The sequence below is a fragment of the Atractosteus spatula genome, chromosome 12 (assembly GCF_055471065.1).
Source record: "Atractosteus spatula isolate fAtrSpa1 chromosome 12, fAtrSpa1.hap1, whole genome shotgun sequence".
NCBI lineage: Eukaryota > Metazoa > Chordata > Actinopteri > Semionotiformes > Lepisosteidae > Atractosteus > Atractosteus spatula.
In genome coordinates, this window is record NC_142717.1 from 2,476,526 (window position 1) to 2,504,100 (window position 27,575).

Sequence of the window (27,575 nt, forward strand, 5' to 3'; positions counted from 1 at the left end):
GAACGACCCCCAGCTCGCGCGCCAGAAGAATTAGTCACTGAGTTTAGCACGTGAGGGTTACAAGGCAGAGGAGGCCGTCCGGCCCACCTGAGCCCTTTGGTAGGTAGTACAAGTTTTTAAAGATAGCGAAAGGGAGAAGGAGGAAAGAGGAAAAAGAACAAGAAATCCAAGAAGTAAAACAACCCACCTCCCCCAATCTTTCTCAGAGACCTCCTTCTGCAGTCGCAGCTGATAGGTTAGCGGTGACAGTCACCCCCGTGTGCGAGGAGACATATCACACCTGTAAACTGCCACCTAAAGTGCTTCCCTCACGTATTACTGTAGGCTGGGGGGTGAACACTAATGCAACCATCATATTTATTTTTAGTGTTCAGTTTGAGCATTCACGTTTCCATCAAACCTATTCGCTTTAAAGAAATGTGTACATGCTATTTGTAACCGAACAAAACGTGGCATCACTGACATCGAATACTTTTGCAAGGCACTATGGATCCGGGAGATGAAGCAGCACTCAGTGAGACAACACTGTTCAGGAGGCCTGTAATTAAACTGGATTAGGGTATATCATATACCAGGTCATATGATATGTGATATATGATATCACATCAGGTCATACGATATGTCATATGACCTCGTTCTGTGTCTCAGCCTAATTACTCCCAATTAGGTCAATTAAGCATTTACGATCAGCAGTGAAAGAAAAAACATCCAGGAACTGTTGGGATCTTAGTATGGAAAAAAAACTCCAAATGATGCATAGGACATATTTCAAGGTTGCAAAACCCCTGGTTAAGAGACGAAGTATCAAGTACTAAATCTGTGCGTATTTTTGTCCATACGCAGTATCAATTTCTGCAATGTCTTGTAAAACGCGTATCCATATTACATTGTTTTATTGTCGTATTCTTTTTCTAAGATATAATATTATAATATTGACTTTGGAATGCAGTTTCAAACTTTCAAAACTGGTCAAACTTGATTTCTAAGAGAACGAAGCCACTTTTTTCATATTCCAGTCACTTTCTTTGAATGTTCTAGCACAGACCTTGCTGAGGTCTCAACTCTTTGCCCTTTGTTTCTGACAGGTTTTCTTCAACACGTTGAATTGTGCTGTCAAAACAAGAGACACCACCCATCAAATGATTCTCAAACGTATGTTTATTTAAGCGTCTGCACCAGATTCTTCCTTTCTTAAACAGAACGATATGTCCCCTTAAATAGTTCATTTTAAAAATTACTTAAAAAAATACATATATTTACATTTTACAAATGTATGTATTAAACAGGTTCCACATAAGTAATTAAAGGGCTTGGCGTAACTTGAACTGAACCTTCCACCCCTTTAACAAATATTATTTTTTAAACAAAGGTGTTAATCTATTATGTTTCTTTAATGGGACCATTGTATTTTTAGATTCAAGTGTAACAGCAGTGATGATTCTCAGACCACTCTACACACAGAAAAGGTGTTGTTCGTTGCATTAATGTTATTTTTTTAAATCCTGCCATTGGGTGTGATTAGGGTATGGCAATTACACAGAACTTGTGAGGGAGCGTACTAAGCCTTGAGAAAACATTCAACCAGCCAATATGTTCCTTTTCTTCCAAGCAGAGCAGAGTGCCAATCAACCATGCAAGATTCTTAAATTGGAAGACAAAGTCAAAGGTCTTATATTGCCTTAAACACGCAACATTGAAAATATTTTTTTACATCTACAGACTCTTACAATATAATGAACACTTCATAAACTAGACTTTTTAAACAGACAAAGTCACAGAGAGCTGTACAGCTAACCACCAAAACATGTTTTCAAGGGTCACAGAACAAGGGAAACGCAATACAGTGAAGACTAAAGCCTTTTCTGGCAGATGTTCCAAGCCTTCGACTGTGATGCTTTAGACGCAGGTTACATCGATGTAGCATTAACACCAGATTCATTCTGCATGCTGGGTGAAATAGCTCAGGTAGAAATGTCACTTAGGGAAATCGTAGAATATATTTGTGATAACATTTATTTGCAAAAATCTAAAAGACCCTGCCGTGCAAGGCTCTGTATGTATACAGTACGTAGGGGACAGAAAAACTGGAAACGTCTGGGTAAATAAAGGACGCCAAGTACACTGAAAGCAAGGGCTGCCTGTGTAGCTCATGCATTAATTAAGCCAATAACATCCCAGCATGCTCAGGGCCATGTATAAATACGGCGGACTGGCCCGGTTGCCTACAGTTACGGCTCGCATGGCTACGACAGGGGACGCCAGCGCCTTTGAAACAGGCATGAGCCGATTTGACCTTTAGGTTGAATAATGGTGCCGCATCCCTCCCGCACAATTGTTGACGCTGGTACACTCTATGCCCTGACGTATACAGACTGTACATGGTGGCCTAAGACCCTGTTGAGCGACTTCACATCGGTAAAGTTTCCAGTTTCGTGTCCAGGACATGTAGTAGTTCACTTTAAATGTCGGAGTGCCACAGCATCAGTGCTCATACGGTCATGGAGGATGGTGTACATTGTCTCCATAGCTGGAAACTGGAGAGAGAAATCTTTACTATCAATCCAAGAAGAGACAGCTGGGTCACGACAGTTACAAAAGGAAAGTAGGCTTTTTCAGTAACTATCTATGAAGTTTAAGTTTTGTCCTTTTATTGCATGCTTATATAAAAAAAAAACATCTTACTAAGCAAAACACGTTTGTTTCGACTTTATGTTCATTTCCGTGAAAGCAGACACAGAAACGAAGCCCTGCTCACCCCTTCACAGTGTTTTGGGATAAAGGTCTCGGAGAGCTCAGCATGCATGAGAAAGATTATGACGAAGTCGTGCCCGACTACCAGCAGCGCTGTTAGCCAGCTGACAACCAGTACAAAACCCGACGGATGATTATAAAGTTGGTCCCTTTCCATACCGGCAAATCTGATCCACCCAGTTTGCATCCATAAGAGCATCCGAGGACGACCGTGAATGTAAAGCAGGTGAACTGGCTCACGCACGCCAGTTACCAACACCGACTGGCACAGCACCACGGTCACGCAGCCAGCCAGCGCCATCTAAACCTTTACAGTGGACGAAACCCACAGGTGCTTTCGTTTCGTAACAGACTATAAAGCTTTGTTGTCAAAAAGGAGGATGATATGCCCAATGCCCTTAGACACGCAAGTAAAAAGGACCAATTTTATTATCTCTTGTGGCCGTTAGCAGTGACTGTTAAAAAGATTTCCATTTCCTTCGTGAAATGCCGATGTCCCCCTCTGCCGTTCACTCGTCCTTCTGGACTGCGGCTGGTCCTGTGGGGCGGGGAGCCGCCCGGTGAAGCACCAGGAGCCCTGAGAGAGTGAGAGAGATCCCCACCCACCACAGCACGGCGTGGGTCTCCCCAAAGATGAGCTGCCCTAAGAAAGCCTGCAAGCAGAAAGAAAGGAGAACAGCCCCTTGAAAACACAGGTCCGCCAGCTGCACACAGCCACAGAACACTCTGTGTACCTGGCGCTCTTCAGCACTTCCATCTTGCTGGGAGAGCAGGTTCAATAAAGCAGAAACTAAGCCTTACAGAACCAGGCAGAAATCAAAAACCCAGATTTTTTTTATATGAATACTGCGCTTCATCTTCAAAAGCCGTCACGTATTTTTTTAGGTGAGATTTTCTCAAAAAAAAACAACCCCAGCAGCTCATTTTTGAAGAAGGATTTTCAGACACGGGCTTTAAATCACAGTCTGACCTACAAACTCTGGCCTGGATCCCAGCCAGCAGCAGGACCTGCTGCGACGCTGAACTACAGACCTCGCGAGGGGCAGTGCTGTGAGCAAAACACGTTTGATCCAGGTCCTGCACAGCCCACACACACAGCCCGCAAAGGAGAAGGCGTCCGGAGTCCACTTACTGAGGATATGAAATTGGAAGCGGTGGTGGTCACAGTGGCTCTGGCAGAAGAGGAAGAGTACCTGAGCGCTTTGGCGAAGAAGGTCCACATCACGGCATTGCAGGTGAAGAGCAGCCCACCGCACACCAGCCGCAGGGGAATGTGCAGCTGAAAGACAGGGGCACGTCCTCAGCGCCGAACTCGGCACCGCACAGACCGAACGAACGCTCGGTGTTAAAGATTTTTTTTTCCCCCCATTAGAAAACAAACCCAAAGCACAGGAACGGGCACAAGTGAGAGGGGGGCCATCAGCTCCTGACTCGTGCGGGCCAGCGCTGCTCAGGGAACCTGTTAAAGACACTGTCGGCTTCCTGGTGGCATCCCTAACCAGTGTACTCAGCTACTCAGTTTAGCAGGGCGCCCTGGAAAGGACGGTGAAGGTAGTAACAGCTGTTGCACTTCTGAATGATGGACTTCACTGTACTCGGAGGGATATGTACCCTTCACCTGATCTGGGCCTCCCTGCCACTTCAGCCCTGATTTGCTTCACAAGCTCTTTGGCTTGAAAGTCTAAAATATCGGAGATAACATACAAAGACGTGTATTTACGCTGAGGTCAAAGGAAACCATTTTGATTACACACGGACTGAGAGCACACAACTGCTTTCGCAACTTTCACACTTCTTTTGGAGCAGATACAGGGCTGTGGAGGCAAAGGGGGTTGAATATTCACGTCATTCAACATTTGGTCATTTTCTTTGAACACCTCATTTGCACACGAGCAACATTTCTTTAGCTTTATCCGTTGGATGCGGACTGTGTGGCTTCCAAGTCTAGACTTCTATTTGAAAGCTGAAGGTTTCATGACTGTAATCTCAGGCAGCAGCAAAATGTGTAAACTTGGAAAGACGGCAAGTTTTGTTCTCGATTCGTTCTATTATTAGATCGGATTTATGCAACGTTTAATGCTTAATTCGATTAGTTTTGTTAATATTAGACATCGTCATAAATTTATACATAAATGACAAAGTCTGAAGTAAGACGAAGGGCTTTTTTTTCCCAGGGATTTGCCGTGTTCCCGAATTCACCACGCACCTCGACTGAAACGCAGATTCAGCCTGGTTTACAACATCACCCAGTTTCTCGACTGAGCAGAAGTACGAACGGATAAAAAGGTGCCAGCGTTTGTTTGGTATGTTTGTTTGTTTGTTTTTACTTTGCCAATCTCTGTAGACGAGAATCAGATTATTTCATCATTTAAAAGGGGGCTGAAGAAGCTGCCGGGGCGAGCTATGCACGTTTCCCTTCCTTGCACACGTACGATGACCATCATGTACGACGTACTAACGCCGCGCACAGCGCTGACCTGTGCGGGACTCGGCGTGCACCTGCCACCGTGAGCAGAGCCGCCGCAGCCCCGCCGCCGGTCCTGGAGCTACAGGACGCACTGGGCGGTCCCGCCTGCCGGACCGGGCGCCAGTCCATCGCAGGCTCAGCGACTGGGAAGCCGCTGGACCCAGGCTCAGGCCGTCCGTTTCCAGCGTCATTTGTCCTCTGCCGCTGCGAGCCGACGTCGACCTCTGAGACAGACCGGCCCCCGGGACCCCCGCCACAGGGGAGGCGTGCACCGCCGGCCCGAGTCACAGGGCCACCTTACCCAGTCGCAGGCTGTGGTGTCGTCCGCCCTCCTGAAATGTCTCTCATCTCCGGCCCATGTTTTGAGCCCCGTTTCGCAGACCCCCTTGAGGTAGTCGGCTCCCAGGGACAGCTTCGCAGAAGAGGAGGCCACGGCCCCCAGGAACCCTGCCAGCAGTGCATAGATGACGCCAGGGAACATCTTCTACGTTAGTGAAATTAACAACATTTAAGGTGCTCCTCACTCTGTCACATTTTTATGTGCTGTTTGGTTGCAGTCACGTCTCGACATTTCCTACTCGTGGTACCCCCGACAGGTTAGCCAATCACAGCTCTGCACGGCTGCAGGCACGCCCCCCCCCCCCCCCCCCCGTACGGCACACGTGACTGCGATGCAAGACTTTGAATTCTGGGAACTGTAGTTTTCCCCCCACTTTGTTAAATTGTTTCTGTAGAGTACCACCGACTATTCTTATAATGTATGTATACATTGTTTCGTTCGAAGTTACTTAATGTTGTAGATTTTGTTAAGACTCATAAATAAAGCATTAAAAAATAAAGTTTTTCAATTTGTTTCCTATTGCTATTTTTTTCATCTCCGAAGTTGCTTTCTTGTAATATTCAGAGAAATTCAAAACTCATTCCTTACATTTTACTAAGGAATAAGAAGAAATACGAGGAGCGAGGAAAACCTTTTACCATTTTATTAACAAAACATATCCAGGCAAAAAAATAATTATACCACATCGTGGAGGATACAATAACTGTCAGCAGCAAAGCCATAAGTAATGTAGCAGTTTCTTAGATTTTATTACGCTTCACCTACAGTACAACCACGGGAAAAAGGGGAAGAGAAAAATAAAAATAAAATCAAAATCCAACAAAAGACTGCAGCACGCCAGACTACACACAGAAAATAATCACAGAGAATTACACTGTAATGATGTGAACAGAGACATATTTACAAAGTACCCTAGGCATTACACACAGATACCCAGGGGAGTACGTTTGACCATGGAATGGGACTTTCAGGGACGAAAATGCATATTGCACCTAAGAGAAAACAGGCGCTATGAGATCTCTGGAGTCATATCTGATCTCTTTAAAACGGGGTCTCTCGAACCTCATCTTAAGAAACTCAGTCTTCAGAGTTTTATGCCGGAGGAGCTGTTACTTCACTGATCTCTTAATGGCGGGTCTATTTAAAGTCCCCCCAAACAAAAGATTCCGGGTTCCTAATCTTTGCAACAGTCGCCAGCCATTCGGACAGATGCTAGTTTTGCTCATTAATGTCAGCGACGTTAACGATGCGTTAAGAGGTCAGGCGACACACGAGCCAGAAATCCCACGTCTGGTAAGCCTGGTTTGCATCAGTTTCCCTCAATATTCACATGTTTTCCTCCCATAAAACAAGAAAGAGTGGAGAGTCTCAAAACCAAAAAACAGACTCATCTCTAAACGCTGAATCATTTCTGTCTGCCTCCATCAACAATATATCTATATATTTTGGAAAGTTGCGTAGCACTCAGCACTCAATTCCACTAACCAGATATTTCATAACGCATGAGACTAAAAAAAACAAGCACTCCCTAACTGTAAACGTTGACAAAAATTCACATGAAAGTCAGCTGCCTATAGAGAGATTCCATCCAGATTAACTGAAAATCGAACCTCCAATTCAACGGAATTCATTGTGAAGCGATGTCTTCGTTTTTTCTCATTAAATCCAGCAATGAACAGGTTTTAATACATTTTAAAATACATTTTTTGTTACCTCAAAGCACCAAATCACAGATTTTTAGTATATGTTTGTTTTAACTGATTTCAAAGTATTTTGAGGTTCAAAAGTCCTGACACTAATTTGGTGATTTGTAATAATTTTGCTGAATAACTGCTAAAGAAAAATAATTTTGCTACAAAACCAGGGAAAATGTAGTATCAGTAAATTCACACGCTTTACAGCATTTCTAATCAGATAAAATGTACAGCAAATGTTTGATGTATTTGTTTAACCGCATTTCTAAAGGGAATCCGATATCTTACAAAACAATTGGACTGATGACACGAAATAAACTCATGTTTTCATGTAGAAACTTGGATTTTTTTGCAGCTCTCCTTTAGGTTGAAGTTTTCCAACCGCAGTTTTTCATTGTCCTGCAAAAATAAATCAAATCTTTAATATACACTTCTATTTCATGCAGAAGAAAGCAGTGGAATGATGACAAAAAGGATTGCAACATGATATAAAACACTTAAGTCAATTTAACCAAATAATAAAAAGTACTTGGCTCAAGAACTCCAAGGTCTCAAATGGTAATATTTGCTGCTTCCACTTACTGATGGAATCACACAAAAAACTTTTATAAATTTACTTAAGAAGCAGTGTGTGCATCATAGGTGTAAATGGAGACTGTTACTACTTGAAACAATAAAAGTATATTTTATCTCAACAATCTGGTCCTCTCTCCCCTGTAGATTTTAATATCCCCATCACTGATTATACTTTTAAACTCCACATAATGTATAAAGTGACTGCTGTACATGAACCGCAAATAAAACAACTGCTGACTAAAATACCACACCACATTAAACAGAAAAATACCTCAATGAGTTTGGTGTTTTCTTTTTTGAGTTTGACCAGGTACTGAATTTTTTGGTTGAGGTTTTGATGTCCCACTAGTTTTCCATTCTCTTCAGCCAAAAAGTCAACTTGTTTCCTCAGAACATCCACCTCCTGCAACACAAAAGGAAGCTGTGAATTGGTCCCACGTGCTTTTCGGCCTCCTCCTTCTAACACAGTAGCGTGTCAAATCTGCCTTTGAAGAATGGATACAACTAGATCGTTTTCACTCTGGAAGTTGTATCCAGAAATTGTGTGGATGGCTCCCATGCTAAAATAAGAAATTTTTCTCCCAGAACCCTAAATAGCTTCTATGATGCCAACATGGACAATTCTGACACCAACACAGACTTTCAAGACAAGATTGCTGAAGCTTGTTACATTAATTACAGCTTATACTCTGGCAAATATTGTATAATCACATGTATTTCCAGCCCTGCACATCATTAATATTACTCTTATTCGAAATTCAAAAAGTTAAAAGTGATACCTTGAATGAAATGTCATTATTTTCCCTGGTCCAAGATCCTGCATAAAAGATGCAGACGTTCTGATAGATGAAATTTCCTTAGCCTTTTTATTATTCTTTCAATGAGAAAGACCAGCACACAAAAACAATTGGCCACCTTTTCAGGAATTTCCTGGAATTCACAGATAACTTTAAAACCGTGTCTGTAGAACTTTCAAGTTTACTGTTCCGAGAGTGAAAAGTGAATTTACTTCTATTACTAATCTGTTGGAGAACATGAAACAATTTACTCTGCCCTGTCTTGGGAGTCCCACATGGAACAGAACCATGAAACATCTGAGAAAAAAAAATCACTTATTCCAAATTGAACATTCAATGTCCCTGCCAGGTACAAGAACAGAGAAAATTTCAAAAATAATTTGTGATCATAATGTCTGCATCTTAAATCAGAAACACTGAAATCCAACAGGAGAATCAACCCTATAAATAAAATCGAATTCTATGGCAGGTAAAAAATAATCAAGTATTATTACTGGAAAACAAATCCCCTTAAAAAATGACATTTTGTTTTATGATCTGACCATACTGATAGACTGACAATGCTGTTAGGAGAAGCTATTGATCAAAGTCAGAGTAAACCTATACTGGAATTATTCACACGTCTGCTTTCGCATGAGTGAACAACTCTCAGTCCTCTGTCGACAAAAAACCCAGCTCACCCGTCACCTGTACAGCTAGGAAAAGTCTGGACAAGCTGATTTTTACCCTCAAAGCTAATGGGATACAAAAAGTTTGGTAACAGGGGGACAAGCAATCATTTTACATTTAGCACCACGGATTATATACAATTTTGACACACTGGGATGGACATATTTTTTAAAAATGACCCGGGGAAATGTCAAAATGAGCTGGTGAAGTATTCAAAGTGAAAAATTCCAATTCAGAACTGCAAATGCCATTTTACCTTTGCAAGTTTTTCGTGGTCTAAATCTTTCTCTCTCAGTTCTTTAAGCTCGATGGACCGGTCTCTCAGCTCGCTTGTCATCTGCTGGATGCAAGTCTCTGCGCTGGACAGGGTGGCTGAAGTTCTCTGCAAACTTTAACAATAACCGTGCGGCTCTTAAAGAAAAATTGTATGTATTCGTGCATTTCACACACTAATGCTAAATTTTAAAAAAGATATTCAAACAGAATGCATTTATTGTACATTTATGGCAGTAGCTTGGAAGATAAAATGTGAAGATTAAAGTGGTCTGTACGTGAATACAATTATACATAAAATTGACAAAAAATAAATCAGTGACGACAGAGTTAGGGAAATCCAAAAATGCTTACTCTACTTCAAGTTCAGAGAGTTTCGTCATCGCAGCAGCCTGTTGATAGCAAAACGATGGGAACAGTGAGAGAAGAAACATTAAAACAAGGGTATTAAGGGTAAAAATTGCTTTTGACTAAATATTTTACGATTTATATGAAGAAGGAATGAGAAATGAGGAGTGGGTATAAATCTAATAAAACTTAATCACACTGCATTTGTTCATTTTGAGAAAAACACATTTTGTGAGGAAAAGGTTTCTTAAATTAATGCTCCATTCACTACTTTTGGGCAGTAAATCAAATAACGCTGTTTTGTATCATATGGAGATTGTTATACCATATTTCCAAACAGATTAAAATTTCAGGGGTAAAAGCATTTATTCCACACGGTGGCTATTACGAGATAATATTATGAGGTTATTGTCTCTATAATGTTAACTTTTTAAAGAAAATGTTCCTGAAACATGACAAAAAAATAATTATCTAGTTTCACCTAGTTTCACAAAATTTTGGAATGTTTTGCATAAGACATAACCAAAATCCTAAAATAAAGCTAACTAACAGAACCATATCTGTCGCCTCAGGCTCCTCTTGAAACCAGGGATCCTATGTATCTATTCTTTCTATGAAAGAAAATAAACGTTTGAACACTAACCCTTGCTCTTCTTTCCTCCTTTAGTTCTTTCATGACCGCTTCATGACTGTTCCCATCCTTCTCCACACTGCTAATTAAAAGGTTGGTTTGATCATAGCATGAAAAACAAAAGTTAAGACAAAGACAGTACAACCTCCAGCAAATAGACAAAACCAAAAAAAACAATTCAGCTATCAAAGAGGGGTAAATTAAATCTAGATCACCGCCCTCCTGTCGGACATCACCGGATTTTGAGGAATAACAATGACATTAAAAGGGCTTTAGGCCAATCATGACCCACGTAACAGATTCTCTAGGTAATGTATTAAGTGTATATTTCAGGTATGGAGGAATCTGTTCAGCGGTGATAGTTTCGATGTTTTTCATTTTCATGGGTTCATAAAAAAGATTATGTTTTGATCTACTTCTTGTCCTACAATAAAAATTGAAAGCAAGAAATGCAACCCGATTTTGAATCGATATGGAGTATCATCATCAGCAGATTCTTACAGAACCTCAATGTGTTTATGGCACTGCTCTTGAAATGGGACATGAACAGAACAGAGGTACTGTACTCCACTTACCTGCTACAGTTCTGGGCCATTTGGTTCTGCAAGGTGTAGCACTGATCTGTCAGTTCGAGACGCAAATTTTCTTTTTCACACAGCTGGGCCTTCAACAAGAATTACAACTGTTTTTTTTGCTTCAAGCCAATGCAATATATTTTTTGGCACACTTTTTCCCAGAATACATTTGTACAGTACTTTACGGACACAATGAGTGAAGTATGGTACCGCTGAGCGCAGTACAACAGCTGTAACACGAGCCTTAACCGCTACTGCTCACTGCTGCTATTTAGTGGAAGAGAGGATTACCACATTTGGTGGTAGTGTTGGGATTCAGACCCACGCCCCTGAAGAGACTGGAGCCTCAATCCAGTGTCTTCAGGGGCGTTTGGGTGGTCTATCACTGTTGGCTTGTGTAACCTCTCTAGGCTCCTAAAGCGTATCGGTGGTCCCCTTTTAGAGAAGCCTACTCTGTCCCCCAAAAAAAACTATCCACCCCAGAGGCATTAGTCAGCGCAAAATCATCAGTACATCTTCTGCTGTGGAACAACTCTAAGGCTACTTTCACATGCAGAAAAGTCTTCTAGGAGATGGAATTATAGGAACAACACTGTACATAACATACAGATTTATTTTGGGTTAAGAATCTTTAGCACGGAAGCACCTTGAGACGCAGAATTTCTTCATTCTGGGCTAATCTCTCGGCGCTGAACTCCTTCACCAGCATCTCCAGAGTGACAATGGAGGAGCGCCTGTTCTCCAGCTCCTGTTCCTGAGCCTCCAGCACTTTGGTCAAGTCCGTGCTGAAGCTTGAGGGTGTCTTTGGGGTCTGAGGAAATAAAGGCAGACAATGCCTCTGATCTGCTGAATGCCTCCGCCTGCCGGTTTGCTGTAAGGCAAAGGAAGATGAGGGACAAGAGAACTGTGCGGACTGGGTACCTGTGTCTGAGCCAGTGGAGTGGCAGGAAGCACAGGCTCCGTCTTGCGATTCTGCTCGTTCGCGATTTTCGGGCTCTTCAGCTCATTTTTCTGCTTTAGCTGCGCGAGACAAAATTAAACAAAAACAACACCACTTACACCACAGGAAAGGAAGACAATCAATTAAGATGCCTGGTCACTAAACAGGAAGGTCCGAAACACCTTCAAGCCAAAACATGGCACTATGCAAAGCCTACAGGTCCGCGGGTGCTTATCAGTTGTGTTTCTCAAATAGCACCTCCCGTCCACGGGACTGGTCACTGAGCTAGCCTGTACGGGGCAGCGGGCACCTGCTCCTGAAGCTCCTGGATGAGGGCTGTGTACCCTGCAGCGGCGGCCTGGGCGGCCTGAAGGAGAGCCGTCTGCTCGTTGACCACCTTCGTCAGCTTCTCCACCTCCTCCGCCGCATGGGAGAGGTCCTCTTGCAGCAGCTCTTGCTACGGAGCACAGCAGAAACCAGGATTTCAGGAACTGGGTTGAACGCATGCGAGCAATCCTCACGGGGGACATTTTTACTTTGCAGTTTTTTTATATTCTTTTTATTTTTTGTGAAGAAATTCCTTAGCACTTTGTATTGGACTAATCACACAAACTGACATAACTGGACTTTTCAGCTAAGAAAAACGCTTGCTATTGGTGTACATACACCTCTTGAACCAAACGCACAACAGTATGAATGGCAGACACAGTCTTTCCTTCTTCTTTACAATGCTCATATCTCAGAGTTCATTACGCAATTCCAAATCTGCTACAGGTTTCAGTGATAAGTTGTATAAAAAGGATATAACCTGTGGATTATAACAACAAGGCAGGTGGACAGAAAGACAGCAGGCACAGGGTGGGTAAAGAATTTAAAATTCCATTAAAAATAAGCAATTCAATCTGGTTTACTTCCTCGTGAGCAGGCACGGTGAGCCGCTCACCTCAATCTTGTCCGAGGACACCCTCCGCTCCATGGCTTCCCTCAGATCAATAACCTCCTTCTCGTGTCTCGCGATGAGTGCTCGGCTCTCCTCTTTCGCCGCCAAAGCTGCACAGTACTTTTCCTGCCACGGAGGTTAACACAATTAACACAAACACTGCGTTAAAGAGAGACCAAAGCAAATGGCAAGCTCACCTTTTACACTCTGTATCTAGTGGATACGACTTTTAATACATAAAAATGTCTTAGCTGGCACTTCATCTTCCTTGTAATAAAAATTCAAAATTAAAAAAATTAACTTTCAAAATGTCTATTCCAAGCAAATCTCTATAACCAGTAAAGTACTTCTGGATCTGTCTGAGCTAGAAAATAAGAAGTGTAAGGTTTTGTGAGTACAATAATTGGGTAGCTCGGGAACAGCACATGCTACAGTACTACAGCAACACACACACTGGTGGAATGCCATGTCTTATTATTCTGTTTAAGGTTCGAACTGGACAGAAAATGAAGGTATATGCCTCCAATGGCAGAAAGGGACAAATAAAATTAGCCTGGATACCTTGATATCCTCCAGTTCACTTGACAGCACAGCCAACATCTCATTTTTCTCATTGAGAGTGTTTCTCAGCTCCTGGGTCTGATTCAGGATATCGACTACAAATTCCTGCGCAAGAAAAGCACATCGTTTTTACAGTCAAAACTGCATAGAACTCATTACATAAGAAGCGATTTAATTGGACATTTTATGTCTGGGTTTAGTTCAGAAAATGAAAAAAAAATGATCTTTACTTTCTCCGTTTCACACTTCTTTTCCAATTCGGCCACCCTTGTGTTTGCTGCAGTAAGACTCTGCTTCAGACTGTGTAGCTCTGCAGTCTAAAAAGAGATGAAAATCAATTCACCAACAATCGCGTGGTACCACAGGTGTGGATTGAGGGATTGAGGAATTCACTTACATTTCATTTTAAACTTACCTGTTGCTCAGACTGCACAGTCAAACTGGAAATGTGTTTCTTTAAGTCAACATTCTCATCGAGGGCTTTTAAAAGCTCCCTAAAGAAAAAAGAAAAAGAAAACTTTTTTATTGTATATAAAAAACAAAAGCAAACACTTAAAACAGGAAAACAAAACCAAAACAGGTTTAACACTAAGAGTGCAACTTTTTCCTTTGAAAAAGCAACTCACTTAGAAGTTGTCTCCTTATCTTCTTTGAGCTGGGATGTTAAATTGGAGTTCCGTTCCTTCTCAGTTTTCATGGATTCAAGCAGTTTCTAAAATGCAAAAATTACAGTAAAATAAAAACTTATCTTGTCTGTATTTAAGAAGTAAACACTAAAAAGAGTGTCTCTGTGGTCCTCATGAACACTCATACGTATCGTGAGCACATTTGTTTTCTGCAGCTGTTGCAGGATATCATTTTGCACATTGGATTTTAGATGCTGGTGGTTCTTAGCATCATAGCTGTTGTGCTTTAGATTAACACAACATAAAACTTTAAGAAAACACTCCAACTGCACACACTGAAAGGACACAAGGCGTCCAGCACGCCTCTCTCACTTGTGGGAAATGGAAACCTATGCAGAAAGAACGAGCAGTCAGCAGAGGGCTGCACGGCTGGTCGAAACGGAGAGGGATGCCTTCACGTTCAGCACAGAAAAGCCAATTAAACTTCGTCTTGCCCAACGTCTCCCCAAGGGGGGCATTCCCCAGGAACTCTGGGGCGACGCTCCTCTCGTCTGTGTAAGTGTACCAGACACGGAGCTGTAAAACCACTCTTACACTCAGCTCCGCCTGCAGCGCTGCGTTCTCTCGCTGGCTCTCGGCAACGCGCTGCTTGTGCTCCTCCGACTCGTACTTCATCACCTCCTGCAAGGTGTCGTGGGAATCCTGCAGGGAGCGGCGCTCTTCCAGGAGCTTCTCGTGCTCCAGCCTAGACAAGAGACACGGGAATCAGCCCCGCGGCACAAACACTGGGAAACACTTGAGATCTTCGAGGATTAAAAAAAAAGTACACCATCGTCTGTCACCTGAAAAAGAGTCAAAAGTGCAGTGCTGTTGCAGGTACAGCTCCCAGAAAGCCCAGTTGTTTGCTATGGACATACCCAGTGAATTACTCAGTGTAGCCCGGAGCCGCTGGCTTTGACCGAACTCTCTCTGGTACAGAGAGGCTCCAGGTCTTTCCTCCCCCCCCCAGCGGCGGCGGCAGCTCCGTACCTGACGTTGTCCAGCTGCAGCTGCACGTGGATGAGGCTGCTGGACAGCTGGCTGAGCTCCAGCTCCTGCGCGCCCCGATACGAGCTGTACTCGGCCTTCGCCGCCAGCAGCTCTCGGTCGGCCGAGTGCAGCACCAGCCGCAGGTCGTGGACTTCGCTCCTCAGCACTGAAGGGGAAACGCAGGGGACAGCAGGAGTCAGCCGCAGGACACGGTCGCAGTGAGGGGGGAAACGGTGTGGGAAGTCAAAGACCCATTAAAATAACATTTCCGTAATAAACCAAAACGGAGCTCAGCATTCAAAAACCGACTAAAAAGTGCCAATAATTTCAATGCCTTAACCTTCCAGATCTACTAATTCCCTATTTTGAATCATTTAAACGACTATATAAAAAAATATTTTGATTTCCATACTGTAGGTGTAAAAATAGTTTCATGTGAGCTCATACTCGATACCTACTCCAGGGGGCCCCGAGGCGACTCCCTCACGCCACAGACTTTACGTCACTGACTTACACATCGCTAGACTGGAACCTTTACAAGTTCCATGAGTTTGAAGTGAGAACAGGCTTTAAAACCAATCCCATTATTAGGCTGATTAAGAGTTCAGTTAGGCAACACATATACAGCGCTTTTCTGGACTCCACTCAAAGCGCTTTACAGGTAATGGGGATCCCCTCCACCCCCACCAGTGTGCAGCCCCACCTGGATGATGCGACGGCAACCAGAGTGCATCACTATAATGGGGCATTAGGACCCACAGAGACCCCCCCTTAGTTTTACCCAGGAGTCTCCCATCCAGGTACTGGCCAGGCTCACACCTGCTCAGCTTTAGTGGGTTGCCACTTGTGATCTGCAGGATGATATGTCAACAGGCTTTTGTGTCCCCAAGATAATTAACCCCTGATCTCAGCAATGACAGGCCTCATTTGTCATCTTAAGGCTGACTAAATTGAAAAAGGTCATTGAAAGCAAATAAAGCAGAACAGTTTTGTTAGAGCATGCTTGGGGAGTTTGATATAGTTCCATGGGAAACAGAAAAAGATCACCATCTGTCCTGGTCTTCTCCTCCCGCAGGTCCTTTTCCAGAGAAGAAATGTGATCCTGAAGGTTTTGCTGTTCTTTGCTCCAGTTGCTCCTCTCAGATGACAACAGCTTAATAAAAACAGGACAGCCAAAACTCAAATCAACCCAAATTAGTCAGAGCTACTGAACACGATAAGGAGGGATAATCTGGACCGACTCAGTCTGGAGTCCCTTGGGAACATTTAAATGGGTCTTAACATCAGTAACATAACTGCATTTTCAGTAGAGACAGTTTATAATGTTCAGAAACGTGCAGACCATCGCCAAACCCTTCAAAAAAGGTTTAAAGATCCAGTATTTGAGAGCATCATCTAACTCAAATAATCAGTATTTTTTAAAGAACAGTTTTATAATGTCAGCTATCATAAAGACTACCATTCAATGAGCAGCACCACAGAAATTGAGGACTGAGGAACCCGTTATCTTCCCCAGGAACACATGGTCTGGTAGCACCATGCCACTCCTTACCTCTTCCATTTTGTTCGAGTGTTCCTCCAGTTTACCGATTTGCTGCAAGAGCTTCCTGTTCTTAACCTCCTCTTCGTCCAGCTTGAGCTGAAGCGCACTGACCTGCTCCTTTAAAGACCGAAAAACATCTTGACATGCAGATCCAGTGATTTACACAGCTTGTAGGCCAAAGTGACATTCCTCCCATTGTCTTATCAGAACTGTAAATCTTCTAAAAATCAAATCAGAATGCCAGAACATGAGAGAAGGAGCGAAAGCCGGAGTAAATATTCTCCTGCTCTACCTGCACCGTTTCCAGCTCTTCAGTGAGGGCCTCACAGGCCAGCTCGTTCATTTCGGGAGGGACGGGCTCATTGAGGATGTCATCCACTGGATCCTCAGCAGGCAGGCTCTTGGCACTCAGGTCCATCGAGTGGTCAGGACTGAAGTGTGGCACCAGACGGGATCTCAGGCAATAACCCCTGGTGGGTGTGGTCAGGTTCTGTAGCAGCGAGCAAAAGGACTCTTTAAAACCACTTACAAGGGTACTCTGCTTGTAACTGTCACATCTCGCATATAAATAACCACATTTTGCACTCCTTGTCTCCTTACTTTGATGGTTTCAAAATGCTTTTTGTTCAGCTGGGAAACTTCTTGTCTTGTGTGAGCTTGTGTGGCCTCCAAAATATTCTCCAGGTGCTGGTTGGCCTTTTCAAGGTACTGCTTTTCCGACTCCATCTCCAAGAGCCTCTTCCTGTCGATACAAGAGTTCGTTATAATTGGCAAAAGATTCATCGGCTCCTCTTTTCACTCCTGGTGTGACTGCAGCAGCCTTTACAGAGAAGTATAAAACAAGATTTCAAGGACTTTGTAAGGAAGCTTGTGACAAACGGGGAAAGAACAGAGGAACTACAATTCAGCACAGGATATTGATGCTAATAAAGACACTGGGTATTAGCACTTAAAGTATTCTGAAATGGCACTCAGTAGCTCCTTGACGACATACTCCAGAAATGTGTTTTATTTATTTTTTTTGCAGGACGACTAGTACTTGACTCACTTAGTCAGTTCTTTATATTCTTCATACGCTTGCACCGTCGTGGTCAGCTCTGCCTGTTTCTGCATCAGCTGGGCTTTCAGCCGCTCCACTGACACAGACGAGACGTTCTCGGCAGTAACGGGAGTCGAGAAAAGGGGTTGAACTGAAACACAGGCGAAACCAATTTCACGACGACGCAGCCAAGACAGAAAGGAGCAGGAGCCAGAGCAAAAGTCGCTTCTGTAGCACGCCACTTCTAAAACACGGGCTTCCTGAAAACCTCCCCGCATTTCCCCCTCAGCTTTGAGCGCAAAAAAAAACAAAGAATTTTAATCTAGTGAATTATCAACACTGAAAGAAACTGGCTCGCGTCAAAACTGCACCAGACAGAATGCGGCCGGCGGAGCCGACGCCCCCCTGGGAGCCGGAGAGCATGCCGCACCTCCGGAGAGCTTCTCCGCAGCGCTGGCCTCCCGGAAAGCCTTCTCCAGCTCCGCCGCCACCTGGGCGCTCAGCTCCTGGGCTCTCTTCACCGGCTCCAGGGAGCGCAGCCTCTGGTTCTCCTCCCGCAGGCTGTGGTTCTCCACCGCGTATTTCGCCACCCTGGGGTGCTGCTCCACCTGGTCAGCACAGGTAACAGAACTTAGGAAAAGAAACCCAAGGGCTCGCACTGCTTGCTGCACCACCTCGAGGGCGTTCGCAGGGTACAGTCCAGGATAAGACGACCACTGGAGCCTTCGTAGGACCCCTGCGCGGAGCCTTTACACTTGAGATGTATCTGAAGAGCAGGAAGAGCACACAACGCATAAAAATACTCCAGATCCAACATGGCAACGCTAGGTTCCGCGACTTTATTTAAAAGGACACCAGTGTGTGTGATGATATAATAGTTTGAAAAATTCTGTGCGGAGAACAAGATGGGTTATGCTACGACCCACATTCTTGTTTGTATCGCTGATGTACACAAAATGTAAGCAAGAAATTAAAGAGGAGAGCAGAATGGTTCCTTTCCTGGGCAACACTGGCCTCCATCTGCTCAGGAAAAGATATCCTTGCCAAGGATCAAACAGAATCAGATCTTCTTTTGTGTACCTGTTCTCTTAGAATCTGAATCTCCTGCTTCAGCTGAGACACCACAGCCTCACTCTCCTGGCTGGACAGGCCTCCCTGCGATTCCTTCAGGCTCTTCTCCAAGCGGGAGATGTGATCCTCCCGGAACTTGAGGATCATCCGGTTGGACTGAATGAACTTTTCCTTCTTAGCCCACGTTTCTTCGAGCTGAGTCACTTTCTGAAGCAGGTTCTGCAGAAACAGATCACACTTTGCTAATGACAACAAGTTATTACCAACATTTCTCTTTAAGTCACATTTTGAAAGTTATAATTTTGTAAAAAATCCTCTTAGGGTATCTTTATAATAAATATTACCACTACACCCTCAAGAAATCTATGGGCTTATCTTTGGACATTATTTTTTATTAGCGGCGTCTTCATTAACGTTATTCTTTTTGCCCTACAGTGTCTGAAATTCAGAGTCGCAGTTTTTCGGCACTGATTACGTGTTCAAATTCAGAAAGAAACTAACATAGTCCTTCAAGATAACATTTTGCTTTTTCGGTTTCAAGGTCAGGAGAGAGGCACTCTTCAGTGATCGGTGCCTAAGTCTCATTACAATAAAATAACAGTTCATTCATGAGCGTTAAAATGAGCAAGAGATGAATTTTAATCCTGGCTAATTAACCAAATGATTTTTTCTATGGAGATTCTACTCGAGACAAAAGGAAGGTGTTTTAAAATATCATTCTAAAGAGACATTCTTCATTTACAAGCCACGCTAAGCTACCAGAATTCCTCTGTTCCAGGAGCAATACTTCGCCTGTCCCTCAAATGGCAAAAGCTCCCATCTATCTCATTGCTGTTCAAGATCATTCCGTTTCAAGTATTTTACAGGTATTTGTATTGGTCATTTGCAGGTCACCCCTAGTCCCTCCGAAGGAAGACGCTTTCACAGTACATTAAATTACTTTCTGTTCCTAATTTCCCACCAGGCCCTGAGAATCATATCAGAGTCTCGATGCTTCTCAAAACAATGCAAGTACTCAATTACTGATGCAAAACAGAATCCTTTACTTCGTGTGTTCACCCCCAGCCGTTTTATACCAAAACTACTTTAGTGTAACAATTCCAACGGAAAAGCAAAATCAACAGAAAAGCAGGTGGCACAAAAAAATAGTAAAAACTACTTTTAAAATTCTCTACTCAAAACATCTTGGATTCAGAAACTGATTTAAAATTCACACATCTATTGCCAACTGAGAAAACTTAATGATTATTGACCTGCAGTCAGGCGATTCAAATGAGGAATGTGCAAAAACATGACAATTAAAATACGTTAAAAAAGTAAAAACGTACAATACCTTTTTTTCACTTTCACTTTTCTCCCACAGAAGCATGGCTTCTAAAAATCTGTGTTTGTGCTCATTTTCAGAAACACCGTTTTCAGCAGGACCTATAAGGACATGTCACCAATTAGCAGTCACGTAGATGCGCTTTGTTTCATTAAACAAACCAGTGTCACTTCTAGACCGTGACGGTGTAAATGCACTTATTTTAGACAGTGCCAACAACAAATGAAGATGATCTTTTCTGGCATGTTCACTAGTGGGAAAAAAGCATAATGCAAACTGAAACACGATCCTACTGCTTGTTGTTCGTGCTGTTCTGCACAAACAAACGGTGTTTTGACAGCAGGCCAGCAGCGCCAGGCTGAGCAGCTCTGCGGTGCGAGAGACGTCCTTGCCTGCGGGGACGCTGTGCCCCTCGTGGTCAGGGCCTCTGTGAGCCCCAGCGGGGGCCTGGGCGGCCAAGGTCTGGGCCAGCAGCTCCTTCAGCTTCTTCACCTCGGCCTGCAGCTGACGCACGTTCCCCTGTGTGTCCTCGTTGATCACCGCCTGCAAGCGCAGCACCACGTCAAGTACCCAATCAGAAAAAAAAACCAGCAGCTCCGCGTGCTGCTTTTAAATTAATCATTCGCATATAAGAGTTGTTGATTAAAAAAATCTATTTCTTAGCTTTCCGATATGAGATTACAGCCTTCTCAGAAAAGACAATAGCTTCTAATTATGCTCAAGTCAATTCAAAGGCCTTCCTATTGCATTTGACTCTGCTAAGATTGTGTTCAATTAAACGATAGTCCCATCTTTGACTGTACTGAACTGTAGTAAATATCTAATCCACTTTAAAACTGAAAAGGTACAACTTCAAGCACAGTAGAAAGTGACAGGACTTGAGGGAAATAAGCCTTGGGTAAAAATAATAAAAAAATAATGAATCTGTTTTGAACTTTAGCCATTCAAAATACAAGCTTTCCTTAAAGAAAAGGCTCCCTTAATATTGTAAAAGTAATTCACATTTTACATGTGAGAATATCAAATGACACGCTACAGAGGTGCCAGAGTAAATTCTCAAGCCTAATATACAGTACGATGTGATCTGCTTCAAACACTATGGCCATGCACGTGATCCCACATTGCTAACCTTGTTCTTAATCAGCTTGGCTCTCTGGGCAAAGTGCAAAGTGGACAGGGTCTCCCCAAAGCACTTAGAACCAGGGTGCACATTGGCAATAATGAAGGTCCTTGCGTTTCCTCCAAGAGAGTCCTGCAACAAGACAGAAAGGAAACCTCTTTCTTTTGCTATACGATGACCTTGTACTTTTCACCAGTAAACTGTGAAAGCACGATAAGAATAACCGTGCAATAACATATTCCTGTGTGGTTAAATTCTATCAATCACAAGGAATGCCAGCTGTTAGAAATTTCATCGCTAGTGTCACCAGCATACAGTAAGATCCAACTCAATTACCCATCAGTGACCATAACCATCCCGTCACAAAACGATGGAAACATTTCCAGACAAACAGGAATTAAACGAGCAGGAACCAAAGAGGGGCGCTTGTGCGCCTGTGTCTCACCCGGAGCAGGAATGTCAGCTTGGAGTCCCTGTAGCAGATGTGACGGCTCTTCCCATTGGAGACGTCCACGAGGGCCATGATAACGTGGCCCAGGCAGCTGAGGGAGCGGTTGATGCTGCCGGCCTCCTGGAACGGGCAGAGGCACATGTGACGGGTTACACGATGAAGACACAGCACCCTGACACCTTAACCCTTAAGCCTCTCCAAACTTATTTTTTTCAGGCTGGCAGGAAATGGACTCTCTGCAACTTACAGTAACTCCCGCCCTGAACGTGGGGAATCTCGCTCAGCTTAGAGGGACGTTCTTATGCATCACTACATTGTTTGTCCAGATCCAAGTTTATTCCATAAAACACTCAACAGAAATTTCTAAAGCTATAACCGATTACAATAAGAGCTGATATTTGTGGTACTACTGTATCTGAAGCAATAATACTGCTTCGAAGGGTATCTGGCCTGCTGTGCAAGAAGGTATTTGTCTTAGAAATAGAAATAACAGGTACTACTGCATTTTGTAGAAAAAAAGCTTTTTCTGTCCCACTTACTTTGTTTATTTGTTGTATAGTATGGTTCTAATCGGTGAAAAAAAAAACATCACAAAGTGGCAATAACCTTCAGTCTAGTCCCTTCTGCATGAGTGTCCTTCTGCCTCTCAGACCCAGCCAAGTCCACCAGGTTGAGCTGACTGCTTCTGATGTTCACGATCTCATTGACCGTCTCCTTGGACTCGAGAGTGACGGTGAAAACGGCGTGGGATCGGGAAGACTCCCTGTTCATAGAGGTAGAGGCCACCCGGCGATTCCTCCATCCCGTCGACAGCACCTAGCAGCATCAAAGGGGAAAGAAAAGAGTCATAATTATCCACATATGAAAACAAAGGCAGCTCCAGCCTTGCACTGCATGCCAAAGCAAAGAAAGTGCTAGCATCAAAAAAAATCAAATTAAAAGCTGCTTTCAGTTGCAGAGCCTGATAAGATTACCTGATAAGCTTCCCCAGCAGAGGTAATAATCTTCTCAACAGCTCCATCAACAAAAACGCCCTTCTTTATGTTCTCACGCAGGAAGAGGCTCGCTGAGGCACTGTCCAGGAGGTCAAATATCTGCTCGTTGTAAATTTCAATGAAGGAGCACTTGCACAGAAAACTCTTCCCGTTACCGGACTGGAAAAAGAGGGACAGCCAGAGTCACTAGAGTAACCCCCCCTCGTATCGCCGGAGGCGAGCGAGCGACCGCCCTCGTCCCTCGTATCGCCGGAGGCGAGCGAGCGACCGCCCTCGTCCCTCGTATCGCCGCAGGCGAGCGAGCGACCGCCCTCGTCCCTCGTATCGCCGCAGGCGAGCGAGCGACCGCCCTCGTCCCTCGTATCGCCGGAGGCGAGCGAGCGACCGCCCTCGTCCCTCGTATCGCCGCAGGCGAGCGAGCGACCGCCCTCGTCCCTCGTATCGCCGCAGGCGAGCGAGCGACCGCCCTCGTCCCTCGTATCGCCGGAGGCGAGCGAGCGACCGCCCTCGTCCCTCGTATCGCCGGAGGCGAGCGAGCGACCGACCGCCCTCGTCCCTCGTATCGCCGCAGGCGAGCGAGCGACCCCCCTCGTCCCTCGTATCGCCGGAGGCGAGCGAGCGACCGCCCTCGTCCCTCGTATCGCCAGACGAGCGAGCGACCGCCCTGCCCTCGTATCGCCAGGCGAGCGAGCGACCGCCCTGCCCTCGTATCGCCAGGCGAGCGAGGGACCGCCCTGCCCTCGTATCGCCAGGCGAGCGAGGGACCGCCCTGCCCTCGTATCGCCAGGCGAGCGAGGGACCGCCCTGCCCTCGTATCGCCAGGCGAGCGAGGGACCGCCCTGCCCTCGTATCGCCAGACGAGCGAGGGACCGCCCTGCCCTCGTATCGCCAGACGAGCGAGCGACCGCCCTGCCCTCGTATCGCCAGACGAGCGAGCGACCGCCCGCCCTGCCCTCGTATCGCCAGACGAGCGAGCGACCCCCCTGCCCTCGTATCGCCAGACGAGTGAGCGACCCCCCTGCCCTCGTATCGCCAGACGAGCGAGCGACCCCCCTGCCCTCGTATCGCCAGACGAGCGAGGGACCGCCCTGCCCTCGTATCGCCAGACGAGCGAGGGACCGCCCTGCCCTCGTATCGCCAGACGAGCGAGGGACCGCCCTGCCCTCGTATCGCCAGACGAGCGAGGGACCGCCCTGCCCTCGTATCGCCAGACGAGCGAGGGACCGCCCTGCCCTCGTATCGCCAGACGAGCGAGCGACCCCCCTGCCCTCGTATCGCTAGACGAGCGAGTGACTGCCCTGCCCTTGTATCGCCAGACGAGCGAGGGACCGCCCTGTCCTCGTATGATGTAGCCATTCCTTCTCATTACTACTTTTCACAGCATGAAATGAAAATCTTGAAGAGTATGAATCAGACAGTGATACACCCTTCCATATCAATAACACTTCTCAAAACTAGGCTCACTTTTTCAGCCTCTCTGTTGATGAGGAAAAACAGGTACTCAAAACTCCGAGGAATGACTCCCCGCATGTCGTGTGTGAAGTTGTCAGACTCTGCAGGACCTAGGAATCAGGTAGCAAAAAAATTAAATTAGTGTACGAACGTAACAAAATGAATGTAATGATCAGAAGCAGCATTCATAATTCAATGTTTTCTGATTAAATAAAACAGACATAGAACTACTGGCTAAAAGTGTTGGATGTACTTTAATGCCAATGATTGTCCTGTTCATCTGTAGCAAATTACAAACTGTTAAGTCCAAGAAATAAACAAAATTAAAACTCTTTCCTTACCCAGCATTGTAAATGTTTTTCCAGAACCGGTTTGTCCACTGTGAAGTCAAAATACATTATTGAAATTAAATGTATAAAACAAAATAAAAAATCCATATAGCTTAACATACATAAATAAAATACATTAGCTGGTGCATGGCATGTGTACTGTAACAGGGATAAGCACAGGGCTATGAACTGTACATTCACCGCCCAGTGGAAAATTTGACCTCAACAATGTGCGTTTGTTACCAGAATGGTTTATATTGCATCTGTGTATATTGTTACCAGTCTCAGTGATACTGTAATGCATGCTATTATTAGTGAAGAGATATGGGTTTACATAGATGTAAGCTTTCTTCTTTATTTGCAGAATCCTCTGTAAGCACTTTTACTGTTGAAAATAAACCTGGCAGGTTTGAATTCTGTGTCCCTCTCTATCATGGACACCACAGTGGCTCAGTCAATCAAACACTCTTGTGCTTTCTGTAACAGCCAGACTACAGAATTTAGAGGTCCCAGTTCTCCTAAAACACAAAGTGGCATAAATCCACCCCCTTTTTATTATTTAAAGCTGTAGCATAACTGCTACACATGCATCAATAAGCACTAATATATTCAAGGTTTTAGAACTATAACTATAAGGGCAGCACTTACTATGCAAATATGGTGCCATTGTAGCCATTTACACAGGACTCCACTATATTCTTTCCAACACTGGAGAAGACTGCCTCCTGGGCAGAGACACAGAAAGGAAAAACATTCAAGGCACACCTCGTCAACAGATTGCTTCACAGTAGTGATGAAGCGCCTCAATGACAAAAGAAGAAAAATGAAGCAAGAACCAAAAGCGCCCTTTCACGCAGTCTTGTGGGGGGAACCACATCGAATGCCGACCGTGGTACTGTATTTGTGTTTTATTTACAGCGGTCTGACAACCGATTCCCCACATCACGCTGCAACAGCTCGCAGGCCTGAGCACAGCAGCTCCAAGCTCGGGCTCTGAGACTCCAGAACTCCCACTCTGAAGCAGGGAAAAGGGGATCCCGAGCAGATTACAAGACTGGGGGGAAATCTGGTAAAACCTTCACAGTGGTTTTGCCCAGGTGCGCGTCACGGAGACCAGACCGCGTGAAAAGGAGATTCTAAACTGGAGCCGGGTTCGGTGAGAAACTTAAAAAAAAATGAACAAAAGTAAATAAAAAGGAAGGTGACCACCGCCCAGTCCAACAGCTGTTTTTTTTCTAGTAAAACCCCTAAAAGGATAACACAATGTATCCGTTTTCGTGTCCTACCTGTGAAACATCCATATCAGCCACATGGTCGTACGTAAACACCCTTGGCTCAGGTTTTGAATGCAGGCGGATGGTGTTTGGCGAGGTGACCGTCAAGCACAAACTAGGATCTCCATCTGTCGACAGGCCAGTGCCCTGCGTCAGCGGCCGCACCCGCACAAACACCTTGATCGCATCTCCGTCGCCGCTGTTAATGACACCAGGCGTGCAGAGAAGACCATGAGGACCCACGGTCGGCGGCTCAATCTTACAGTATGTCCCCGATACAACAAGACTTTTGCAACGTACAAAAGGGGAGCTTCGAGAAAACAAGGCCAGTGTCTACAAATCCGTGTCAGTAATTTTTTTTTTATTTTCCTTTATCACCTGCTGGGCAGAATTCAGAAAAAAAGTTACGAACGGAAAGACGCTCGTCTGAGTGTTGAAGCCCGGGCATGGCCAGGGAGCTGGTTTTCTGAAGCTGAGAAAACTGTGAATCTCTGATTTACACATAGACAGGCGAAAATAAATCCAACAGATCTTCCAGGAGCCACGACATGCCAGGTACAAGTCACATCATTCGCAAATGTATGCTATCTGACAAATTCCTAGATTACAGGTCATACTGAAAAGATTATTTCTGGACAGGTCTTCCTCACCTTAAGTGCGCAGCGTCCCCAGAATCCCCTAGAAGAGAGAAAATAAACAGGAATCGCTACGTCTCTACTCGTACAGTAGCATTTTAAATTGAAGAGAATACACTGCGGTTTCATCACCCTGAAAGACGCAGGTTATACAGGTAAAGGTTGTAGTTGGACGAAAAGCCGATTCATTTTTTAGAACTGTCACTAAAGCACCCTACATTGAAAACGCAACATGCTCGTCTTTCTTTCTGCAGCGACCTCCCAAATCCCACATATAAATCAGAGAGAGCATTTTTTGATGACATAAACGGCTATAACGTGGAGGGTGTTTACAAATGGGTCCATTTCCTTATTGTTTTTGTTTTCTTTTTTGTCCGTCTGTTTTCAGCCCTAGCAAAACTGCATTTTAAAAAAAAAGACCGCATCAAGCATGAATTTTAATCCGCTTTCCTTGGCCAGCGTAAGATATTTGCCTGCATGTAACACCTCTGCAATAAACTGTCAAATACTGACAGAGCACTTCGAGAGGCGAGCGAACCCTGATGTGAAAGAGCGCAAGCCATGTATTTTTAAAAACACAAACGATCTGAACATTCAAGATATCGGAGGGTGATCCATTTTATGTTACTGTACGTAGCTACCCTGAATTGACTCTAATAAAAATTCGCCTTTGATCCAGCTAAACCACAACTCGTCGAAGTCCAGTGTTTGCCCGCTGCTGAAACACTGTCGTCCTCTCGCCGATCTCACGGTAAAGGCACAAACTAGCCAAACGAGTTACCACGTACTGCAGAAAACGCAAGCCGTGCCGAAAGGGCTGTTGTTAAACTGGTTAAATGCCCCCCATCTGTTTCTCGCTGCGGTCCAGCATCGGAACTCTCGCAGGCGATTGCAAGTCTGTGTTTATAAGTCTGACAAAAACGTTTACACGGCCAAGCAAGCGATCTTTTTCGACCCACATTACCTTTAATCCCAGTTCCCATGGCCAGCTACCTCAAGGGCTAGTAAAGCAGTGAATTCTGCTTATAAAAAAAAATCATAAATTACTTTTACTTCAGCGATGCTATTTTAGAGAAATGGCGGAATTTCGAAATTGGCGCTTAACCTACAATTTCCTCCTGCCCC

At 44.6% G+C, this 27,575-nt stretch overlaps 2 protein-coding genes across 2 annotated transcripts; both read right to left on the reverse strand.

The window, feature by feature from the left end:
* Positions 1–1,143: 1,143 nt before the first annotated feature.
* tmem42a (transmembrane protein 42a) lies at positions 1,144–5,863 on the reverse strand. Its single transcript, XM_088928849.1, has 3 exons — positions 5,520–5,863; positions 3,884–4,030; positions 1,144–3,404 (listed from the first exon to the last, which is right to left on the reverse strand). Exons 1-3 carry the CDS (start codon positions 5,697–5,699, stop codon positions 3,261–3,263), a joined length of 471 nt encoding a protein of 156 aa, XP_088784975.1. The 5' UTR covers positions 5,700–5,863; the 3' UTR covers positions 1,144–3,260.
* Positions 5,864–6,233: 370 nt separating this feature from the next.
* Positions 6,234–27,433, reverse strand: kif15 (kinesin family member 15). Its single transcript, XM_088929291.1, has 35 exons — positions 27,415–27,433; positions 26,466–26,493; positions 25,828–26,014; positions 25,190–25,266; positions 24,554–24,591; positions 24,225–24,322; positions 22,740–22,919; positions 22,372–22,581; positions 21,760–21,885; positions 21,324–21,446; positions 20,587–20,737; positions 20,204–20,295; positions 18,880–19,089; positions 18,230–18,407; positions 17,809–17,950; positions 17,361–17,502; positions 17,053–17,250; positions 16,770–16,877; positions 16,265–16,370; positions 15,218–15,383; positions 14,783–14,933; positions 14,189–14,274; positions 13,978–14,056; positions 13,793–13,879; positions 13,563–13,667; positions 13,005–13,127; positions 12,372–12,518; positions 12,043–12,141; positions 11,768–11,932; positions 11,122–11,210; positions 10,559–10,628; positions 9,922–9,959; positions 9,551–9,683; positions 8,100–8,231; positions 6,234–7,651 (listed from the first exon to the last, which is right to left on the reverse strand). Exons 1-35 carry the CDS (start codon positions 27,431–27,433, stop codon positions 7,580–7,582), a joined length of 4,155 nt encoding a protein of 1,384 aa, XP_088785417.1. The 3' UTR covers positions 6,234–7,579.
* Between the last annotated feature and the right edge of the window lie 142 nt (positions 27,434–27,575).